Below are 19,908 nucleotides of genomic sequence, written 5' to 3' on the forward strand. Positions count from 1 at the left end.
TCCCTGGGAGAAGAGACCAACACTGCCCTGGCTACAATCTCCTGTCAGGGAATTGTAGAGAGGAAGAAGGTCCCTCCTGAGCCTCCTTTTCTCCAGGCGGAGCCCCCCCAGCTCCCTCAGCCTCTCCTCACAGGACTGACTCCCTAAACCCTTCCACAGCTCTGCTGACCCTCCCTGGACACACTCCAGCCCCTCTTGACCTGAGGGGCCCAGAACTGGACACAGCACTTGAGGTGTGGCCTCACCAGTGCTGAGTACAGAGGAACAATCACTACGCTGGTCAAAAAAAAGAAACTACACTTGGCCGAGTTTCAGAAAAGGTTCTGAGCATTGCCCACATCCTGAAGTCCCAGGAATTTTTCCAAGAGGAGCTATGATAGCTCAGTTGTCCTGGATGAGTGTCGTCATTGATAACTCCATCCTGCCAACCAAAACATGTCTACTGGAGTGTGAGGATGGAGATATTCTTCTCCTCCAGTCTCCCCCTGTCATGCAGTGACAGTGCCCAGTCCAACACTCCTCAGAAGAACTTGGCTTTCTCTGAAAGAAATCTGAGGCCTTCCACCCTGACTTATTTTAAATATGCCTGGTAGGTCTCATGAGTAATGTACCTACACAAAGAGATCTCAGAAAATGTACAGATTGTGCGGGAACATAAATTTTGACTGAGCAAGTGATGAATAGAATGCAGAGCAACATCCTCAGATTTTGGGCAAAGAATATATAATCATTCAGTGGTGTTTGCGAAACATGTCAGGCTCTGTCAGGAAGAAGGGTTATAAATAAATGTGAGGGAGATACTTTAATAATACTATTTCATATACACTCAATAATGAACTTTAATTATTTCTTTGGGTTTCTTTCTTCTTTCCCTGTAGCAGATGAGTCAAGCCCAGATGTGTAATGAAACCGATACTGGCATCGCAGCGTTTTCTTTAGAGGTGGCTGAAAGAGCTCTATGGATCAGCTGTCAAATCATTTCTCCTCCACTGGGGTTTCCTTCATGCGTCTCACCCAGAATTTAATTCCTCCACATATGGCATGAGTGAATCATAGCACAAGGAATTTTCTTGATGGAAAAGATTTTGCAGACAAGCGGTCTTCTCACATCACTTGTCCTGAAATGAATCCAAAGTCATCTTTATCATAGGCAGTGGAGCAACCTGCCAAGAGGAGCCAGTTGCCATGGTATGTAAGACCATAGCATCTATAACTTTGCATTCTGAAACTATGAAAACTAATTTAGAGCTTATCAGTAACCTTATCACCAAATATTTGCAGCAGGGAATGTGGAGATTGATTTGTTTCCTGCTGTGATGCTGGGAATTAACAGAGGATATCAAAAGGAAAGCTCCGAGGTGTTAAATGTAATGATGTGGATAAATATGAAATATCTCACCCGTTCCTTGGCTTTTCAGTAGAAACTCAGGGAAATGAACAGAGGAAGGTGTCACATCACTCCTTTTGCAAAATGACTTCCTGTCAACATCTGCAATGACTACACTTCTTTCTTGAAGAGGAAACCACATGTGATGAATCTCACTGAAATACTTCCATTCTCCCTTCCATCTTTCCTGCTCTGTAAGCAGGAATTAAACAGGATGTTCTCCAAATCTCCTCACCATGAAGACACTGTCGCCTGATTCCTCTGCTCTCAGAGACAGGAGCTTTCACCAAGGGGCCGCACAAAAGTGTCTGACTTCACTTGCCAGGTTTACTCCCATTCCCACACCCAATATTCCATGATAAAGAGTGGATAAACAAACCCAGGAAACACACCAATGCTATAGGCTCTTTGCATGCAAAAAGTCCTTGCACCTGATAGCTACTCAACCTATTCCTCTATAAACACATCCAGACCCACCAATTTCCATTTCCTTTTGAGAATCATGAAAAAAAAAAACAGAACAAAAGAAACAGAACAAAAAACCCAAGACACAGCAAAGCAGAGAACCCTGGCAGGGCCTGTGGATGTGCGGAGAGATGAGCCTGTGCTGGAGCAGTTTTGCTGGTGGGACTTGAGACCCTGTGGAAGGGCCCCACTTTGGAGCAGGGTGAGGAGGAAAGAGGAGCAGAGATAACTTGTGGTAAACTGGCCCCATTTCCCATGCACCTGTGATGCTGGTGGGGAGGAGGCAGAGAATTCAGGAGTGAGTTCTCCTGGGAAGATGGGAGAGGTAAGGGAAAGACGTTTTATGATTCCGTTTTATTTCTCATGATCGTACTCTGATTTAATTGATAGGAAATTAAACTAATTTCTCCAAAGCGAGCCTGCTTTTCCGGTGACAGTAACTGGTGAGTGATTTCTCCTTGTCCTAATCTTGACCCATAAGCCTGTCACTACATTTTGTCTCCCCTGATCAGCTGAGGGGGGTGGCAATGAAGCTTTTGTGGGCACTGGTGTCCGGTCAGGAGCCACACACCACAAATGGGGAGGGGTTCTTCCCCCTACAGAGCAGAAACATCTCAGTTTGCAAACTGTTTGTGGTCTGCAGGGGCATCTACTAAAATTCAGCATTGGAAGGTTTCCCAACTTACCTCCTCTTTAGTATCAAGTTTTATATACAATCACCAGTTTGTAAACAAAGAAGCAGTTCCAAATAAAGCAGCTCCAAAAAAAGCCCACAAAGCTCCAGACCACACATTTTAAAACCTTTGCTTTGGTGGTCAGTTAATAATTTGCAACGTTTTTCTGCTCCTCACAGCTTAGAAGGGAAAAAAGCAGCACTGGTGAGCTCTGAGATTGAAGAGGGCACAGGGGGAGAGTCAAGAAGACAAAAGGGTGATTAAAGGGATTTTGTGTGAACTCAAGTCTACAACGGGTCAGTGCCTGTAGGCTTGGAAGCAACAAGCAATGTTAGGAGGAGAAAAAGGTTTTATAACACTGGGTATCATCAAGCCCAAAATAAAATGCATCTCAAGAGAAACAGGATTGGTGTAGGACAAGAAAACAAATGACAGCCCACATGCAAAGAATGCATCTTTGTAAAACGAGCCTCTTTGTACGAGGGACAAAACATATAAAAAACAAAACAAAAAAGAAGGCAGACACCAAAAGATTTAAACAAAAAATATGGGTCTCTGTAAATAAAAATCCCTTTCCCCCTTTTTGTGCAAAACACTCCCTCATACCCCACTTTTTGCAGTCTGGGACTGCCTGGCAGCTCCGACCAGGCAGGCAGGTGCCCAACAGGTGAACACCATTTGCTATCACCATTACCTGCTCTCACACTGATGAGCTGAGGTTTCTTGTTCATTTAAAAAATGACGGACCTTTTAAACTCAAAAATAGCAAATTAGCACTTCCCCATGCTACACCAGAAATGTGTCACCATCTCACCTTCTGCCATTTATCAGATGGCCTTCCAGACCCTACTGTGCCTGAGGCAGGTGTGCTGACGAGCAAGACCTATGCTCACTTTCAGTGCCAAAACGATGTGAACTGGGTGGAGAGAGGACCTGCAGAGACCAGACCAGCTGAGGCTAAAAACTGCCAAACTCCCAACAGATGTGCACTAAATCTCAAATTCCTCCTTCCTAGGAACCTCAGAAGTCATATATTTATACACAAGATCATTAATGTTATACTTATTTAAACCCTGTTTAATATGTGTGTTCTCCTCAGTACAGAGAGGGGACATGGAGCAGATTTCCACAATCGAGCAAGGGATTCTGTCCCCAACAGACACACAAAACACCCTGTTTCACCCCAACTCTTTGCAGAGTTTATTCTCATCTCAGTGATTCATCAGGGCTTCCCTGACACCGTTTTCATCTGAGCACTGCAAAACCAGGCTCCCACATCCATCCGAGTCCTGTGCCAGCAGATGGCACTCCAAAGTGTGCAGCATCCACAGCTTCCCTCACCCCACTCCCAGCAACTGCTGTGAAAGATTTTTTTTTTTTTTTTTTTTTTTCCCTGTGCCTGACTCTTCAGTGGTGCTTTTAATCATGCTTAAATATAGGGGTCAATGAAGGAGCTCCCACCGTAGGGCCATCAAACTTCCCAGTGCTCAGCTTCCAGAAGAGGTCACTATGTCCTGCTGCACATAAGAGCCACATTCCCAGTCTCTTTCCTTAAATCATCTAACTAGTTACAAACTGCTGGGCACAGAAAGGGAGAAAACACCTTCCTTGCTCACCAGAAATCAGTTGTGATTGCAAGAAGATGCTTTGATGTTTTTATTTTTGTTTGCTGTTTTGTTTTTGGATTTTTTTTTTAGAGCAATCATCTTTGTTTCTCAGCACATCACTGCTTAGCTCTTCATGTGAATGTAACCCAATACAGAAAGGAGAAGGGGAAGGGGAAAGGAAAATCTTTCTTAAAGCAAGAAATGTAGCAGATCAAGAGATTCAATTGTGTCAGGTGTAATATTGAGTTAAGATTCTAGGAAACATCTCAATAGTTTTATTACATTCAGGACTTTACAGACTCAGTGAAGGTAGAAAATAAAACACTGAAGCATTTGATTTCATCCAAGTGAGGTGTGCAAACCACAGCTCACAAAAAAATCCAGGGCTTGCACGGATTGGAAACAGGATCTTCAGCTTTGCCCCATGGAAAACTGGGTTCATGGAAGTAAACATTTGTGGTTTCATCCAGTTTCTCCACACAGCCACTAAAGGTTTCTCCATGGCACGGTCTCTGTGTGCCAAGGAGGACCTTGGGAACCTCTTTTCTGTGAGTTTGGCTTTGGGAAGTTGCATAAAAAGGGGCAGAACAACTTTCATTTCCCATGAGGAAGAGCCTTCCTTGTTCTACCATTCCCAGCTCCCTTCCAGCATCTGGAGAAGACAGTGAGACAAGAGGTCAGATTAAGGTCTTAACTGGTTTAGGGAGCAGGGAAAAAGTCCTTTTGCACCAAACCAAATTAATCCAAGGCTCACTGGAGTGACCTAATGTTCATCCCAGCGTATCACGTGGTAGCACAGCTTTAATTAAAGCACATTAGTGAAGGGGCACTGCAAAGCTTTACTGTGATTTACTGCAGGGGACACAGTAAGATGCAGTCCTGTCACCTCACTGTTGAAGTGACAAACTGCCCATTTGAACACCCACAAGAGGAGAAGATCTGTGATGGCTTGGCTGCATCACTTCCCCCAGGATTCATTAAGACTTTACAGGGATGAGCAGGGACAAGGGTGATGCTCAGCAGGTACCAACCACACAACTTTGATTTGCTCCCAACAGTGGCAGTGATGAACAACACTCAAGGCTCAGTTTTTTCATTCACAGAAATCACAGAATAACTCAAATTAGAGAGCAGCCATAAGGACCATCAAGTCCAACTCCTTTCCATTCTTATCTATGGAAGCATATCCTGGAATTTTCATCAGGGTTTGCCCATGGTGGCTCTGAACCACCACCTGTTTCATATTTGGGACAATTGGGTGAAAAATTCTCTTACACTTAAAGGAATTATTTGCTTCAGAGGCACCCTCTCAAATCAAGAAGTTTGTGAGATTGCAGTGGAGAACCTCCATCTGTGTTTAGGTGAACACATTTATTTTATTTATCACACAGACTGTTGCTATCAACTCAAAAATAACTACTTGAAATGTTATCTGCACCACATGCCTTATCCTACAGAACCTGTTGTGTTTTATAATGACACTGCATATAAATTACCTCTCTGATACATGTCCAGCTTTACAAGTTAACTCCAAAGGAATTTCAGCATCCTGGATTATCATTAAAAGTGAGGATGAAACTCTATAATAAACCAGTAAATCAGCAGAAGTTTAACTTGGCAAAAACAACACAAATTTGGGTTACAGTTTTCAGAACTAAGGAACAGAATAAAGAATCAGAATTATAAGCATGATGCTGTGTTTCCTCGTATTTTCATTAAATCAGAAATAATTGGGACCAATTGAAAGAGCCTGAACAACCTGGTCTAGTGGAAGGTGTTCCTGTTCATGGCAAAAAGTTGGAACATTCCAACTCAAATCATTCCATGATTCTGTGATTTCATAGGTGAGATGCAGTACAGGGGAGGTAACAGCACTGCCTTGTACACAGGATTGAAAGAGGTTAAATGTCTTAAAGTTTTATGGTGGAAATAACAATGGTTATTTAGACCCTGAAAACAAATAAGACATGCCCTAGAAAGGCCAATAAATGTTATTTTTGTCTTCACCCTGGTGCAGCAAGGGTTAACATATTTCCAAACACATTTCTTAGTGGGAAAATACCATTGCTGTCCCCATTTAATCATGTGATAAATGCAGCCATCAAAGTGGGTTTAGAAGAATACAATTTCCTTCCTTTCAATAATTCATCTCCACAGGGGGGTTTAAATGTATTAAATAACACTGCATTCACTTTGGAGCAAGGTGACACACTCAGTAAGGTTTCACATTTGTTACTCTGGTTGCTGCATGTGATGCTCACCAGGGCAAAAGTCAATTTAGACTCTTGCAGTGCAACTCAGGGAAGGTGAGGTTGAAGGAGGAGTGGATGGGGTTCTATGAGCAGCCGCCTCACTCCAGCAGAAACCACTTCCACTGGGAAGAAACACTCACTATATAATTATGCTTCTGACAAAAAAAAAAAGAATATACAGGGGAGTGAAGCCCATAAAGTGAACAAAATTCAAGCTTTTAATTCATTTTTTAAATAATTATAGTACTGCCATTGTGGCCACACACGTCCTGCAGACCCAGCCTACATTTTGTCAACTCTGGGATCTTGGCCTGTGTTTGCTCTCCTCTTCAACTGCTGTCACACAGATCTGGCAGTGCTGCCAGAGGTGACCCTCACTGCCCAGAAAAGCTGCATGCAAGGACAAAGCTCTCTGAGCAAGGTGAGTGTCCATCCAGCTGCCACTGTATTTATATTTATATAGTTATATTTCATTTTATTTTTTATTTGTATTTATTTATGTTGATGTTGGTGTGGATATCGACAGATACGTGCATATATTTATAGATATACAAATCTGTGCCAGCAGTGCTGACTGGAACCATGAACTGCCCACACTCACTGGGTAAAAAGCAACACTCAGGAGGAAAGAAAATTCAGAATTCCTTGAGACCACATCTGGCTTTCATATGATAGGGGAGAAATGCTTTTCTCATCTATATGGGTGCAGCGACCCCCTCCATGAATGAACCTGATGCGGCAGGAAGATGTGCATTTGCAGTATCCTTTAAATTTAGGAACTGACAGTACCTAAGGGGGTAGAAAGGCTGGAGAGATTTTTTGCAAGGGCATGGAGTGATAGGACAAGGGGGAATGGCCTTAAGGTGAAGGAGAGTAGATTTAGATTGGATATTTGGAAGAAATCCCTCCCCGTGAGGGTGGTGAGGCCCTGGCACAGGTTGCCCAGAGAAGCTGTGAATGCTGCATCCCTGGAAGTGTTCCAGGCTGGGTTGGATGGGGCTTGGAGCAACCTGGTCTAGTGGAAGGTGTCCCTGCCCATGGCAGGGGGTTTTAACAGGACTGTTTTAAATGTTTCTTCCAACCTAAACCATTCTGTGATTCCACGAGACAGAAGCACAGCAACCACCCCGGCAGCCACCACAAGCAGTGGGGAAAAACATTTGCAGAGCTGTCTCTGGCTACAGAAGAACAATAATGTGGGCACCAGCTGAGTGATCTGTCCCAGCCTCTGGGCACAATATAGATTTTTCCCTGTCAAAGTGCTCTCTCCCATTAGCAAGGCTGGTTCATGGCCGTGTTTCATCCCGTGGCCTCAAACGCCTCTGCGCGACCCTGGTGTCACCATTCCCTGGGCACAGCCCTCCCAGCGGGGTCTGTGCCAGCGTGGGGTGAGAGGAAAATGTCTCCCAGGATTTGGGAGCATAAAAGCAAGGGGTTGCAGAGCTGGGGACGAGGCTGGCACATTCCAGACAAAACAACCCTTCGGTTTGCGGCTCCAGCAGTGACTCAGAGCTGGGGTAGAGGAGCCAGCGAGCTGCTCTGGAGGAGGCTTCGTACAAAAGAAACCCTTTCCTCGCCTTCATCCTCTGCCCACACAGAAACCTCTGTCCTTTCTCACTCAAACAAAAGGAAAAAAAAAAAAAAAAGAAAAAATAAAGAAAACGACACAAGGGAACAAACAAACTGAAAAAAACCCTTAACTGACCAAAACCCAGCTAATGAAAACTCAGTTCTTTGCCTGGGTGCTGATAGAGGCAGCTGGAGTTTCACCAGCAGACACAGGCAAAGGGGGCTGATCCCTTGACAGGCACTCGGTAGAGGATTGCCAAGGAAAATCCACAATGCTCAAGTTGTTTGGGGATTTAGGAAAAGGCCAGTTCCCCCCAAACCTGATGATACACATTCCTTTTTTTATATAGGTTTGGGTTTTTTTTTTATTTTTCTTCTCTTGTAGGATAAGGAGATTGGAAGCTCATACCTCCAGCTTTTGAAAATTCCTTCAATTAAAGATAGAATAGCATTTGGGGTGTTTCTTACATGTTTTTACTGAAGCCCAGAGCACTCCTGGTGTCCCACAAAACCTGCTCCCAGCAGTACCAGGAATCTGGGTGTTTTCCCAAGGGCTCTGGTTCAGGATTCTTCATTTTAAGTTTTACAGTTGAAAAAATTCTGCATTCCCCTGACAAAAGGGGAGTTTAATGGTTACTTAGAGAACTTCTGTGCCTTTAAAGCCCACTGGAATTTTTTTTTCAAGATCGTGGGCATGCTGAGAAGAAAAGACCTTCCCCTCCCAGGAAGCAGAGCAAGAAGAGTACTTTGGGACATTCGGAATAGATTCCACCTCCATTGAAAATGCAGGGAACAAATTAAAAGATTAGGTGTGAATCTATTTCCATCCACTTATTAAATCCCTCTATGAGAATGTATTTCTCTACCCCCAAAGAGGCAGGAAAAGAAAAGAAAATATTTAAATTTTCTTAAGAAAATTGCTTTAATGACTGCCTTAAAAAAACCCAAACTCTTTAAAACCAAACAAAAGCCCACACTTGAGTAAAGTCAAGAAAAAATAACTGTGTGATTTAAATGCTCCATATTGACAACCCTAGGAACAGGGGAGTGGGTTGATTACAATATGGCTTTTAATGGATGCACAGTCATTTAAAACAAAGTTGACATTATTGAAATAACACTTTCTACAGAAGTAGCTGCATCCCAAATGACCTTGAAAAGACATAGCAATTACTACCACATATGCAAGATAAATTATCACCAAAGCTAAGGCTTGATTGTTGAGATAATGCAGCCAGACTGGAACATTAGGAACTGGGATGAGTTCTGAGATAAGATGGTGGAGTCAATAAGACAAATGTGTAAATAAAAAGCTCCATTTGCCGAGGCAAAAGCTGTATTTTGATTGTGAGAAATTAAATGTTGCATTTCAGGAAAATACACACCACGTCCTCTCACAAATGTGGAAGCTGATTTCAAACACGAGGAGCATGAGAAGCACCCACTGCATTAAAAACTCATCACTAATTATTGTCCAAAATAAGCTGTTGGTGTTGGCTTAGCCTGTGAGGTCCTCAGGATGGCACAAGGGAGTAGCTGTGCTTATACAACACCTGCCATGACAAGGGCCTGCTAAAAATAGAAGCCCAAATAACCAAAGTCATTACACACACACACATCCATATATGCAGTTTATGCAGACATTATTGCCAAAAAAAGTTATTCTCCCATAAAGCCAAGGATTGGATTGTGCTGCCCCCAAAATGAGAATTCTACTCTAATCACATAAAAAAGAACAACTTCATAAACAGAGGAAGAAAGGGAGAAATGATGCTTCCTGTGGGAAGGAAGTCCATTTAAAGCAAGAATGAACTAATGCAGTCAGGAGAAAAAAAAAAAGCTTGTATATGCAAATAGATGTTTATTACCCATCTTTGTGCTCCTAAGAAACATAATTTACTGACCTTTGAGAGACAGGTCAAGTAGGCCCATAGAATAAGAAACAAAGGCATCTTTCTGGCAACTGCCATATTCCAGAGCAGTAGTTATCCTTTCCTCTCCCCGTGAGCAGCAGGAAATGAAGAGGGATGCCATTACACCATGACAATTACTGTAATTTTAATTTCTAAATATTGCTAGGAAAGTTTTCTCCAAAAAAAAACCCACAAAAGTCTGTTCAGATTTTTGGTGAGGTTTTAGATAAAAACTCATTCCTCAGCTAAAACAGAGCTGTGCTTCCCCTTCTCCCACTCCCTTGGGGGAACCACCCACAAAGTCTGCATGGTGAGAAAAACCCACTTTTCTCCCCATTAGTGGAGAAGAGAGAACTTCAGAGAATCCCAGAACGGTTTGGGTGGGAAGGAACCTCAAAGATCATTTTGTTCCAACCCCCTGCCACAGGCAGGGCCACCTTCCACTAGACCAGGTTGCTCCAAGCCCCATGACTTGAACTTATTCAACCATGGGCACAGCAAGAGATTCTTTCTGTCGGAAGCAGATGAAGTTGGATGCACTATAACTATAAAGAACTAAAAAGAAGGATTCTTTTCATCTCCTGTGCTCAGAGACATTATTGGCTCTGTTGTGGATTTTCCACGGTCTACCATTAATTATTTTAATATTATGGATAATCTATCCTGTGCTATTAGAACACAGATGCCACCCAAGAGGACACGTCTGCTTGGCTGTCCAGCCTCTCCTGCCACTGACCACGCTGCCCCAGGCTCCAGGGGACACCTGAAACACTGCCATTCCTACACTGGACTCTGCCTGGGAGAAGGAGTTTACACCTTGGTGCACCTGTTCAGGGGGAGAAGTGGGATTTGAAGCCCATCCCAAAAATATTCAGGAGCAGATATCCCCAAATCGTGTCTCTGCTGTAGGCTGTGCCATCAATTCCCATAAACTGGAAACTACCTTCCAAAATTCCCCTTAAAGAGCCTTTTGAGGTCTTATTTTGGCTAGTAGGTGAATATTTAAAATTACTTTCACAGATTCAAGGGAAAGCATCTGGTTGGGTTTTTTTTAATTGTTGCCACAAGGCACGTTCAACAATGATCATTTAGTGTAGTAAAAAGTTGTTTCTTTCAAGATATGCACCTATAGAACTCCATCGATTTGTCTATACACAAACACATTCCTACAAACACATATTTGATTAAGAATTTATATAACTTCAGGCTTCAAGGAATTTTGGATCAATGCCTTTATTTTGCCTTTATAAACAAATAAACTCAATTAAAGAGTACTTACAACAAACCACAATGGGCAGGAAACTAATTTTCCCAAGGCTTCCCATGGCAATTTTTACCTGTTACATGGGTCTAGGGAATCAATTACTCCCTAAAGGGAAATTATTAGGGATTGTGTAACCCAACATCTCACCTTTCCCACTCACCATTGGAGAGAACTATAGGGACAGGCATCCAGAAAAACGAGCATTCTTCAGACCTTTTACAACTTGCTGTAATAAATTTAAGTATAAATAAAAGAGAACAAAGCCCTGCAGGCGAGCAGTGTTTGAATCAGGGCTGGATCTGCACCAAGTCACTGTGCAGCTTCACAAGGCCCGTAAATCAGGTCTCCTGAACATATGTAGTATTTTGCATTACTGTATAGGGTGTTAACTTTAATGCCTTAATACATTCACATGGTGGTCAGGTTACAGTTCCTGTGGGAACCATAAATTTGCATGTCCTGGCCAATCTGCTGCTGGAAAAATAATAATAATAAGTTAAAACTAATCGTACCACCACATTGCCTTCAGCAGGTTTTGTACCTTTAATTTTTCTCTTTTCTGTACTTGAGGGAGGAAGAAGAGGAGACATGGGAAGCTGCAAACGTACAGGGAAGCTGAAGCAGATGTGAATTAATTTTCATCTTTTTCTTGCATGAGGGCTCGTGTGTCCACAGACCAAGCAAGTGTCACTGCATGAAAAAGGTTTGCTCTTGGGTGTGAGCAAGACTTTCTGAGTCAGAACCATCTCACCAAGGACAAGCTACAACCTCCTTTTTTGCAATCCACCGAAACCACTTCGCTTCACCTGCAAGTGACAGCTACAAGGAGAAACAACCTGAGCTGATCCAGTTTAACCCAATTTCTGCTGGTTCAGCCTGACTCACACCAAACAGATCCTGCTGCAGTCTCCCAGTGGTTGGATTCCTGCCTGGTTTAAGGCAAAGGGCTTTGTCTCTGTCCCATTCTTCCTCCAGCCTCCTTTTGCTTCCAACCCCACTATTACTCGCTTCAAGATTTGAGTATTTTTGTCATCCCATTTTGACATCCCATTTTTTTCCCATATTAAAACTCTGTTTACTTCCAGAGGAAGTTAGTTTTGGAGTCATCAACCATTTTTAACGTACCAAAAAAATCTGGTTTCATCCAGGCTTGCTCCCAGTGCCAACAATTCGCAGTAATCAGCACTTCATTCTATTTGCACTGGTTAATGGCCAGCAGAGTCCCACATCCTAAGGAACAGCCATGACCATGCCACCACGTGGTGGCCCAGGCATGAACAGGGCTGTTCCCTCCTCTGCAATCCACTCCACCAACAGCAGTCAAACAAAAGTGGTTAAAGGCCCAAGAAGTGATGCAATACAGATGGTGTGAAAACAAACCACAGTAAATTTGCACAAAATGACCCAAGAAATATTTGATGTATGATGGATTTGACCACAGTTAAAGGATATGTTATTTATGCCCCTGTTCAACACAGATCACCAGGTGAGGGACAAAAACAAACTGTTAGTTTTTATAAACACAGAGCTGAAAAGTAACATCTGTGCACAATCTCGCCAAAGGTGGTGGTGGGAACCCTCACTCTGGATAAAGGAATTCATCAGCCCTTTGGTACCTTAACTTAATTTCAGTGACACCTAAACCACCTAAGCAACAAGGTCTAAGGCAGAATTGTAATTGCTTGAAACACAGTTAATAGTAAAGCTTTGGTTTATTTATCTGCACTAATGGTGGGGTCTTCAGTGGCACCGTTCCACCCTTCTTTACACAAAAGAATGAATTTATAAGGTACAACTATTTCTTATATACATTAAGGAGGTTGTAGAAAATCAGGTGGCACAACAAGGTAGGGAGAGAAAAGTCATTAGGAAAGGAGAAAACTTGCTGACTGCCCCTTAAATGAAAAAAGTATCAAAAATATCAGAAATGATCACTGAAATTAGGCATAGAGTTCTGGGTTTTGGTGGCACAGTATCAGTTGCAAATGCCTACATGTTTCTTATCATGTAGGATTTAAGAGACCAACCTAATCTCTGTTGGACCCATACTGCAGCCAAAGGATCTTTTGGCATCAAACCTCTCTTGGAAATCTTTGGAGATTTTTTAAACACACACACACACACACACACCCCTACAGATATTAAGTATTAAGTCTATAGCATTTTGCATTAATATTTGTGAAAGAATACACACATATGCATATATGCACATATACATCTACACAAAAATATCTTTATATTCTTTATAATTTGCATATGTTTACTGGCACACCTGCATCTAATTATATTTTATATATACATTCACATACATGCACATATGAAACTTAATATATGCATCATATATGGAGTAATCAGAGTAGGTATGAATAGGCATCCACAAATCAGAATAAATATATATACTCTGATTACATATAGCATTTATTCATTGAAAAAGTTCCTAATATGAGCTAAAAGAGAATAAAAAGGCTCAATTTGCATATGTATATAATAGTTAAGCACAGTGCAATGTAGCCAAAGAAAGAAGAATACATAATCCCTCCTAAAACTGGGGAAAGGTTTGATAAAAACTCCTCTCAATTCCTTCCATGAAGTTGTCCTTGGAATGTGATTTCACTGCGCCTACAAGCCCAATTTCCAGGAAAAGGGAGTGTAGGACTGCTTTTTGATATATTTAATAGCAGACAAAACTCCCATAAAGAGTGGAAAAACAGCCCCATGAGGACAGAAAAGCAGAGAATAATTAAACAGGTCTTACGTAAGTCTTTTTTTCCCCAAGTCCTGTTATCATCCACCTCCAAAGACGTCACACATCTCTACTGGAAAAACTCCTCACTGGCTTCAATGTAGGCAGTGGAGGAGCTCCAAGCTCTTCAGCATCATTACTGGGGTTAGAAAACAGCTTTTTTTTAGCACTGTACTTACTGCCACATAGACTCACGTGAACTTACCTGCTTGGTGCTTCTCTGCCCAGTAGGGAGCAGAGCTTTGGATTTCTCTGCTATTTTCTGTTAAAAGGAGAAGAAAAAAAAATTAGAGGGAAAATGGCTGAGAAAACAGCATCCAAATATTTAGGGAAGGAGTCATATGAAGCTATTTTCTTCTGCTTTCTAAAGAAAAAGACATCGAGAAAGCTCTTACTCTGTAGAAAAAACAAGGGAGTATAAAAGCATTGAAAAGTTCAGTCTTGCAGGCATTAAAAGTCTTCAAAGCTTCCAGAATGACAAGGTTATCAAAACTGAAACAGGCATTTAAGGAATGACAGCCAGGACGTGGATAAGTAGCAATTTTTCACTCAGATTGGTTTCCTGACGCAGCCGGGCATTCACAAACTGCAGTGGTTAATTTTGGCACTTCTGAATTGATGACAATTTTTAAAATAAAAGAAATCCAACCTAGATATACAGTTCAGATGGACTGTACTCAGGAACATTAGAGAACAAAAAGCATAAAAAAGATGTGTGTGTATGGGGGGGGGGGGGAGCTCTACCCAAATCATTCCAAATTCTCATTTAACACAGGAAATAATTTCATTTAAAGACCCCACACTTAGTTTCTTGAAAAGGACAGGTAAATAATTTAAAATATGAGGCAGCACTAGAGATGATGCAATTCTATTACACAACAGACGTGCTGTTGAACTGCAATCTTATGTACATCCATCTATTTATTTAATTTTTAAGGCACAGGCAGCAAGTGCTGGGAAATCAATCAGTCCAGAGTGTTTCTAATAGAGACACATTATTAAGTGCATGTTGCCAGCCAAATTTCATTACACCTCTATAATTACAATATATCCTTCCCATTGTTGTAGGCATGCATCAGACTCATTAAAGTGATATAAGAAAGCCACCAGAGTTTGTCCAGGTTGTATTTCGATTAATCCAGATAGATCTCCTAACTTGCACTGCCAGGGAGGGAAGCAGTTTGGGGATGCTAAATTTAAGTCATTACTACAGTGTTTAAAAGCAAAGCAAATCTGCTCTCCAGCAGAGCCTCCCCAGGGTAAAGCGGGTGAGCAAGAAGCAAATGAAGGAACTGGAGTTGTTCAGGATTTGTTTGTTTTATTAAACAGCTTGATCTTGGTGACACATCCATTCCACAAAATGTGCCTGGAAACTTTCTGGCACAGCCAAACAGCAGAGCAGAATTACCATTTGAATTATCAGTGCTGCCTGCCCATTTTCCGCAAGCAGAAAAGGAGAACTGTTACAATCCTTCTCCTTTTCCCGTGAGAGTGAAGACACACCAAAATAATGTCATGGCTAAGCCAGGGGAAATACAGACCCCCTCAGCTTGGCACTGGGGAGGCCACACCTCAGATCCTGGGGTCAGTTTTGGGCCCCTCGTGCCAAGAAGGACATTGAGGGGCTGGAGCATGTCGAGAGGAGAGGAAGGAGCTGGGGAAGGGTCTGGAGCTCAAGGCTGGTGAGGAGAGGCTGAGGGGGTTGGGGGGGCTCAGCCTGGAGAAAAGGAGGCTCTGGGGAGACCTCACTCATTACAAACTCTCTGACAGGATGATGTAGCCAGGGGAGGGTCGATGTCTTCTCCCAGGGAACAAGTGAGAGGACAAGAGGAAATGGCCTCAAGCAGCCCCAGGGGAGGTTTAGATTGGATATTAGGAAACATTTCTGCAGAGAAAAGCTTGTCCAGCATTGGAACAGGCTGCCCAGGGAAGTGGTGGAGACACCATCCCTGCAAGTGTTCAGTCAATGTGTGGATATGGCCCTTAAGGACACGGTTCAGGTGGTGCTGGGTTGATGGTTGGATTTGATGACCTTAAAAGTCTTTTCCAACCTCAATTCTATGATCCTATGATTGCTTGACTGACAAAGAAAGAGAAGAGGGAGGAAAGCATACATTAGCAGCCCTGTGGAGATGCTCCAGGCTCCCGGGAATTGCACTCACACTTAACACATTCCCAAGTCCACAGACGGGAGAGTGGAAGCAAGATAGACACTCACTTTCTGCACAGCTCCGTATCTCTGGATGGCATCTGACAGCTGGTTCTTCAGCCGGTCCAGCTGAAGCCGTTCTTGCTGTTTTAGGACAAAAGAAGGCTGGTTATCAGATCTGTTAGAGATAAATCCAGTAGTAGGCTCTGCCTGTGACCATGAGAAATTGTCCTGGTGGGAGACACCAAATAAAAAAGGTGGGCACAAATGGTATCCTAAAAAAATCCGTCACACTGGGGCTGCCAGGATGCAACAGGATTTTATTTTAGGAAACGTGATGCTTTGGTCTTTCAGGCCAAAGCAACCAAAAAAATGCCACTTTGGATATTCAAGATAGCATTGGAGAAAATAACTGAAGGGATCCTCCTATAAAAAGTTCTTTATTCAGATAACTCCTGATAGAATTGATCACCTCATTTGGGAGATTTACTGGGCTTGAGAGGTCAATCAGCCATAACATTCCCTCTGCTTGGTCTGACTGTCAGAAACCAGCTTCATGTTTTCCAAAACATGAACCCAAATGTCACTGACTTTCTGTCTGGATCTTGCTCCAGCAAGGTTTCAATCTATGTTAAAAAAAAAAAAAAAAGCCCTTGGAAGGAAGAACACAGTCAACCTGATGTAACTCTCCAACATGCTTCGAAACCTCTGCTCTCAGAGGGAAAGACCAAACCCAAACAGCTCTCCTGGAACTGTCCTACACCCTGGATTTTGGATTTCACACGTGCAGGAGCTCATGCGTCCAGATTTTACAGAGGGAAATGCTGCAAGGAAGTGGGATGTTACCTTAAAAAGCAAGTGGCAAATGAAACCCGACCTACACTAATGCTACTGAGCAGAAATGCTCATTTTACAGCCATTTCAGCTGCTTCAGAAAACTGCTTAAGATTACAATAGTAGATTTCATAAAGGATGGGACAAACATCTTTAATTTTAATGGCAGTATTTTCACACACAGAAGAATACCCCAGTCTTAACAGTTCTTCATCTCAAGGTTTAAAACCATTTTTAGAGCAGGGCAAGTATAATTATTCCCATTCTATAGACAAAGGCCCATAAACCTTATGTTTGTTCCACATACAAAATAAGATAAGATTGTCACCCCAGAGAGCTGATCTTATGCTCCAGCACTCAGCCTACCAAAAAATGGAATTCCGGATCTCCCTCTCCATTTACATCCTTCGAGGTTAGTTTGGAGTGAAGCCCTAAAAGAGCCATTTTACATCAGTCTCCTGCCTTGTGGCACAATGATCCACTTAGAGCAGCATCTTTGCTCCTGCAATACTATCAATTTGCTCAGTTGGGCACCCTGACTCCAATAGCTTCAGCAGCACTTGGAGATTTATGGGAAGTCAGAGAAAGTCCCATATTGCATCTCATTGGCAGCACATTGCTGGTGGAAAATAAGGAAGAAAAGGGAAAAAAAGCTTTTTTTTTTTGGTCTGTGTGTGCATGCAAAGCAATCCACAGAAAAATGGATTGGTAAGGACTAACTATAAAGCTCTGTAGGGCTTTTCATGCTGTGAGTAATTTTTTGGGAGGAGAGTTTGCAGTGCTACCCAGATTCCCAAGAGGGACTTACTGACCAGCAGCCAATATCCACCAGAACAATTTATTCTATATAAGAGATGGGGGCTACAGGCTTTGTATCAAAACTTGTAGTTTAATTACTTAAACTCCATACTGTTAGAAAAGAAGAGTTAAAAAAATAAAATATGCTAAATTAACTGACCAGTGAGCAGAAAAAAGTTATTATGAAATGTAATAGAGAGCAGCAAGTTTATTCATCATATCGCTGAAATTTTTTGTGTGTCTATTTCCTTCAGCTCTTAAATATTTTCCCTTCAGCTTTGCATTTTTCTCCCCATGACAGTAAAACCTCTTCTCCTGAGAGTCCCCATCAGCTTCAAGAGCAAATAATGACATTCTTGTGTGACACTGCAATTGGGTTTAATGTGACCTTGCCTGATTCTGCTTTGGACCCAATTTATGTCACAAAATAGAGCCTGGAGATCAGCACAAAAAAGGCCAGATTCCCATATCTCCAAGGCAGCATCTTCAGTTTCATCCAGCTCAGATATAATTATGCAAGAAAATGAAAAAAACCCAGTCCTTGCCATCCATCACTAATTAAAGCAACATGTTAAAAATTATGCTGGTATTAAGTTTGATGTCTACATGTGGAAACAGTCATTCCAGGCTTATCTCCCCATCCTCTGGAGTAGACCATCACCCATTCATTTTTTTTTTTTTTAGGTGGGCTGAATTGCACATGGTCCTTCACAGGTTACCAAGGTAGCCTGGGGTGATTCAACTTTTAAATCCTTATCTAAACTGCCTGTTGGCAAGTGCCATAAATCCAGGCTGTAAAAACCACTTGGGCAGAAATGAGTAGTGTGTTTAGAGCAATCTTATTTCTAGGTGGAAGGGCAGTGAGAACAGAGTTGAAGTAATGCAGGACTTTGGAAAATGGCAGGAAGTGAGTGAGAATAAAACATGAATTCAGGAAAGTTCCTGACTGAGAAACCATATGGATACTGGAAGCAAGAATGTAACAGAAATTTTCATTTCAGGTGGTGAATCACCTGTTACGTGGGTGAAACTTCTCCTCAGCTCTCACACCAGCTGGAATCTGGTCCCCACAGTTTGCTTGTGTTCTTGCCCATGATGCACATCATGGGACAAAGTCAGCAGGAACATTTGGGGTAAAAAAACAGTGCAGGAAAATCAAAGACCTTCTGTTTGTCCAATCTTTGCACTGGGGACAAAGGGATGGGGGGTCATTCATACCCCATGACACTGATGCTCATATGAGTTGAACCTACAGATGACAGCCCAGTCTGCCCATGAAACAGATGGGATTTTCTGGGGTAAACTGGAATTAAGAGTGGGGTAAATTCTAATTTAAAATCCTGCTCTGATCTGGCCACAGCCTGCATTTATCCATCCCCAAAGATGCCTTTGCACACAGCACCAAATCTGTGTCACATCCAGATATATTCCATGGGTTTGGCCTTTCCAGACACTTAACACACTCCCAAACACACCTGCACCCTGTGCACCCACAACTGAGCCTTGGAATGCCAAACTCATGTGAAGCCAGATGATTTCTGCAATATTTTCACCCAAACTGAGACCCTGAGATAGATGTGAACTGGCCAAAGGCTTTGCTGCTGAGTTCTTGATTTCCAATTCCACTTGATCCAGTTTTGGGAGGAGAACTGGTGTCTGCAGCTGTTTTCCTCTGGGTCATTTATAAGTGAAAACTACACTTGTGTAACAGCAAAGGAAGTTATAGCAAGACACGGAGCTTAACAGCTTTAAAGCACCCACTGCCACTTCTCATTTTCATTATTCCTCCTTCCATAAGACCCATCATTCTCCCCCAACAGCATCTTGACTGACACATACCCTGGATGAGCCTCTGACAATCTCAGACAGCTGCTTGATGGCTTTGGTGCTAGTCGTGATGGTTTTATTAGTCTCCTGCTGGGTGGCATGCCTGCAGAAGAGAAGAGATGATGGGAATTGCAATTGAAATTAATTGCATAATGAGACACTTGGAGAAATTTATCAAGCTGCAGAGCAATCGAGACAACACAACAACAGCAGCACACGGAGGCACAGCAGGGCTACAGGAGTCCTGGGTCTTGACCAGCAGTGGAAGCCAGAAGGAAATACTGGGAAGGAGGTGCCCGAAATATTCTTCCTGTTGTCAGCACAAAGACAATGCCTGTGGACCATTCATAGGGAAGTGATGAAGTGGAAATGGGGTGGACAGGGAACAAGGCCATCACAGATGGTTGGTATTGCAAATTTTCAAAG

The 19,908-nt window shown here is 42.5% G+C and overlaps 1 protein-coding gene and 1 long non-coding RNA gene across 12 annotated transcripts in view; both read right to left on the reverse strand.

Annotated features, from left to right (window-relative positions):
* TSNARE1 (t-SNARE domain containing 1) overlaps positions 1–19,908 on the reverse strand; it is a 464,136-nt gene that overhangs the window by 232,192 nt on the left and 212,036 nt on the right. For all 11 annotated transcript variants that reach the window (XM_069005568.1, XM_069005575.1, XM_069005573.1 and 8 more), the window contains 3 exons: positions 19,495–19,585; positions 16,093–16,167; positions 14,080–14,136 (listed from right to left, as the gene is read on the reverse strand). In XM_069005568.1, the coding sequence (XP_068861669.1) occupies positions 14,080–14,136; positions 16,093–16,167; positions 19,495–19,585 (223 nt within the window). The remainder of the gene's footprint in view (positions 1–14,079; positions 14,137–16,092; positions 16,168–19,494; positions 19,586–19,908) is intronic.
* On the reverse strand, positions 854–3,209 carry LOC138106036 (uncharacterized). The gene is made up of 3 exons (XR_011148892.1): positions 3,133–3,209; positions 1,400–1,579; positions 854–1,118 (listed from the first exon to the last, which is right to left on the reverse strand). It is a non-coding gene; the product is annotated as an uncharacterized lncRNA (long non-coding RNA).

Source organism: Aphelocoma coerulescens, chromosome 2 (assembly GCF_041296385.1).
Source record: "Aphelocoma coerulescens isolate FSJ_1873_10779 chromosome 2, UR_Acoe_1.0, whole genome shotgun sequence".
NCBI classification, from domain to species: domain Eukaryota; kingdom Metazoa; phylum Chordata; class Aves; order Passeriformes; family Corvidae; genus Aphelocoma; species Aphelocoma coerulescens.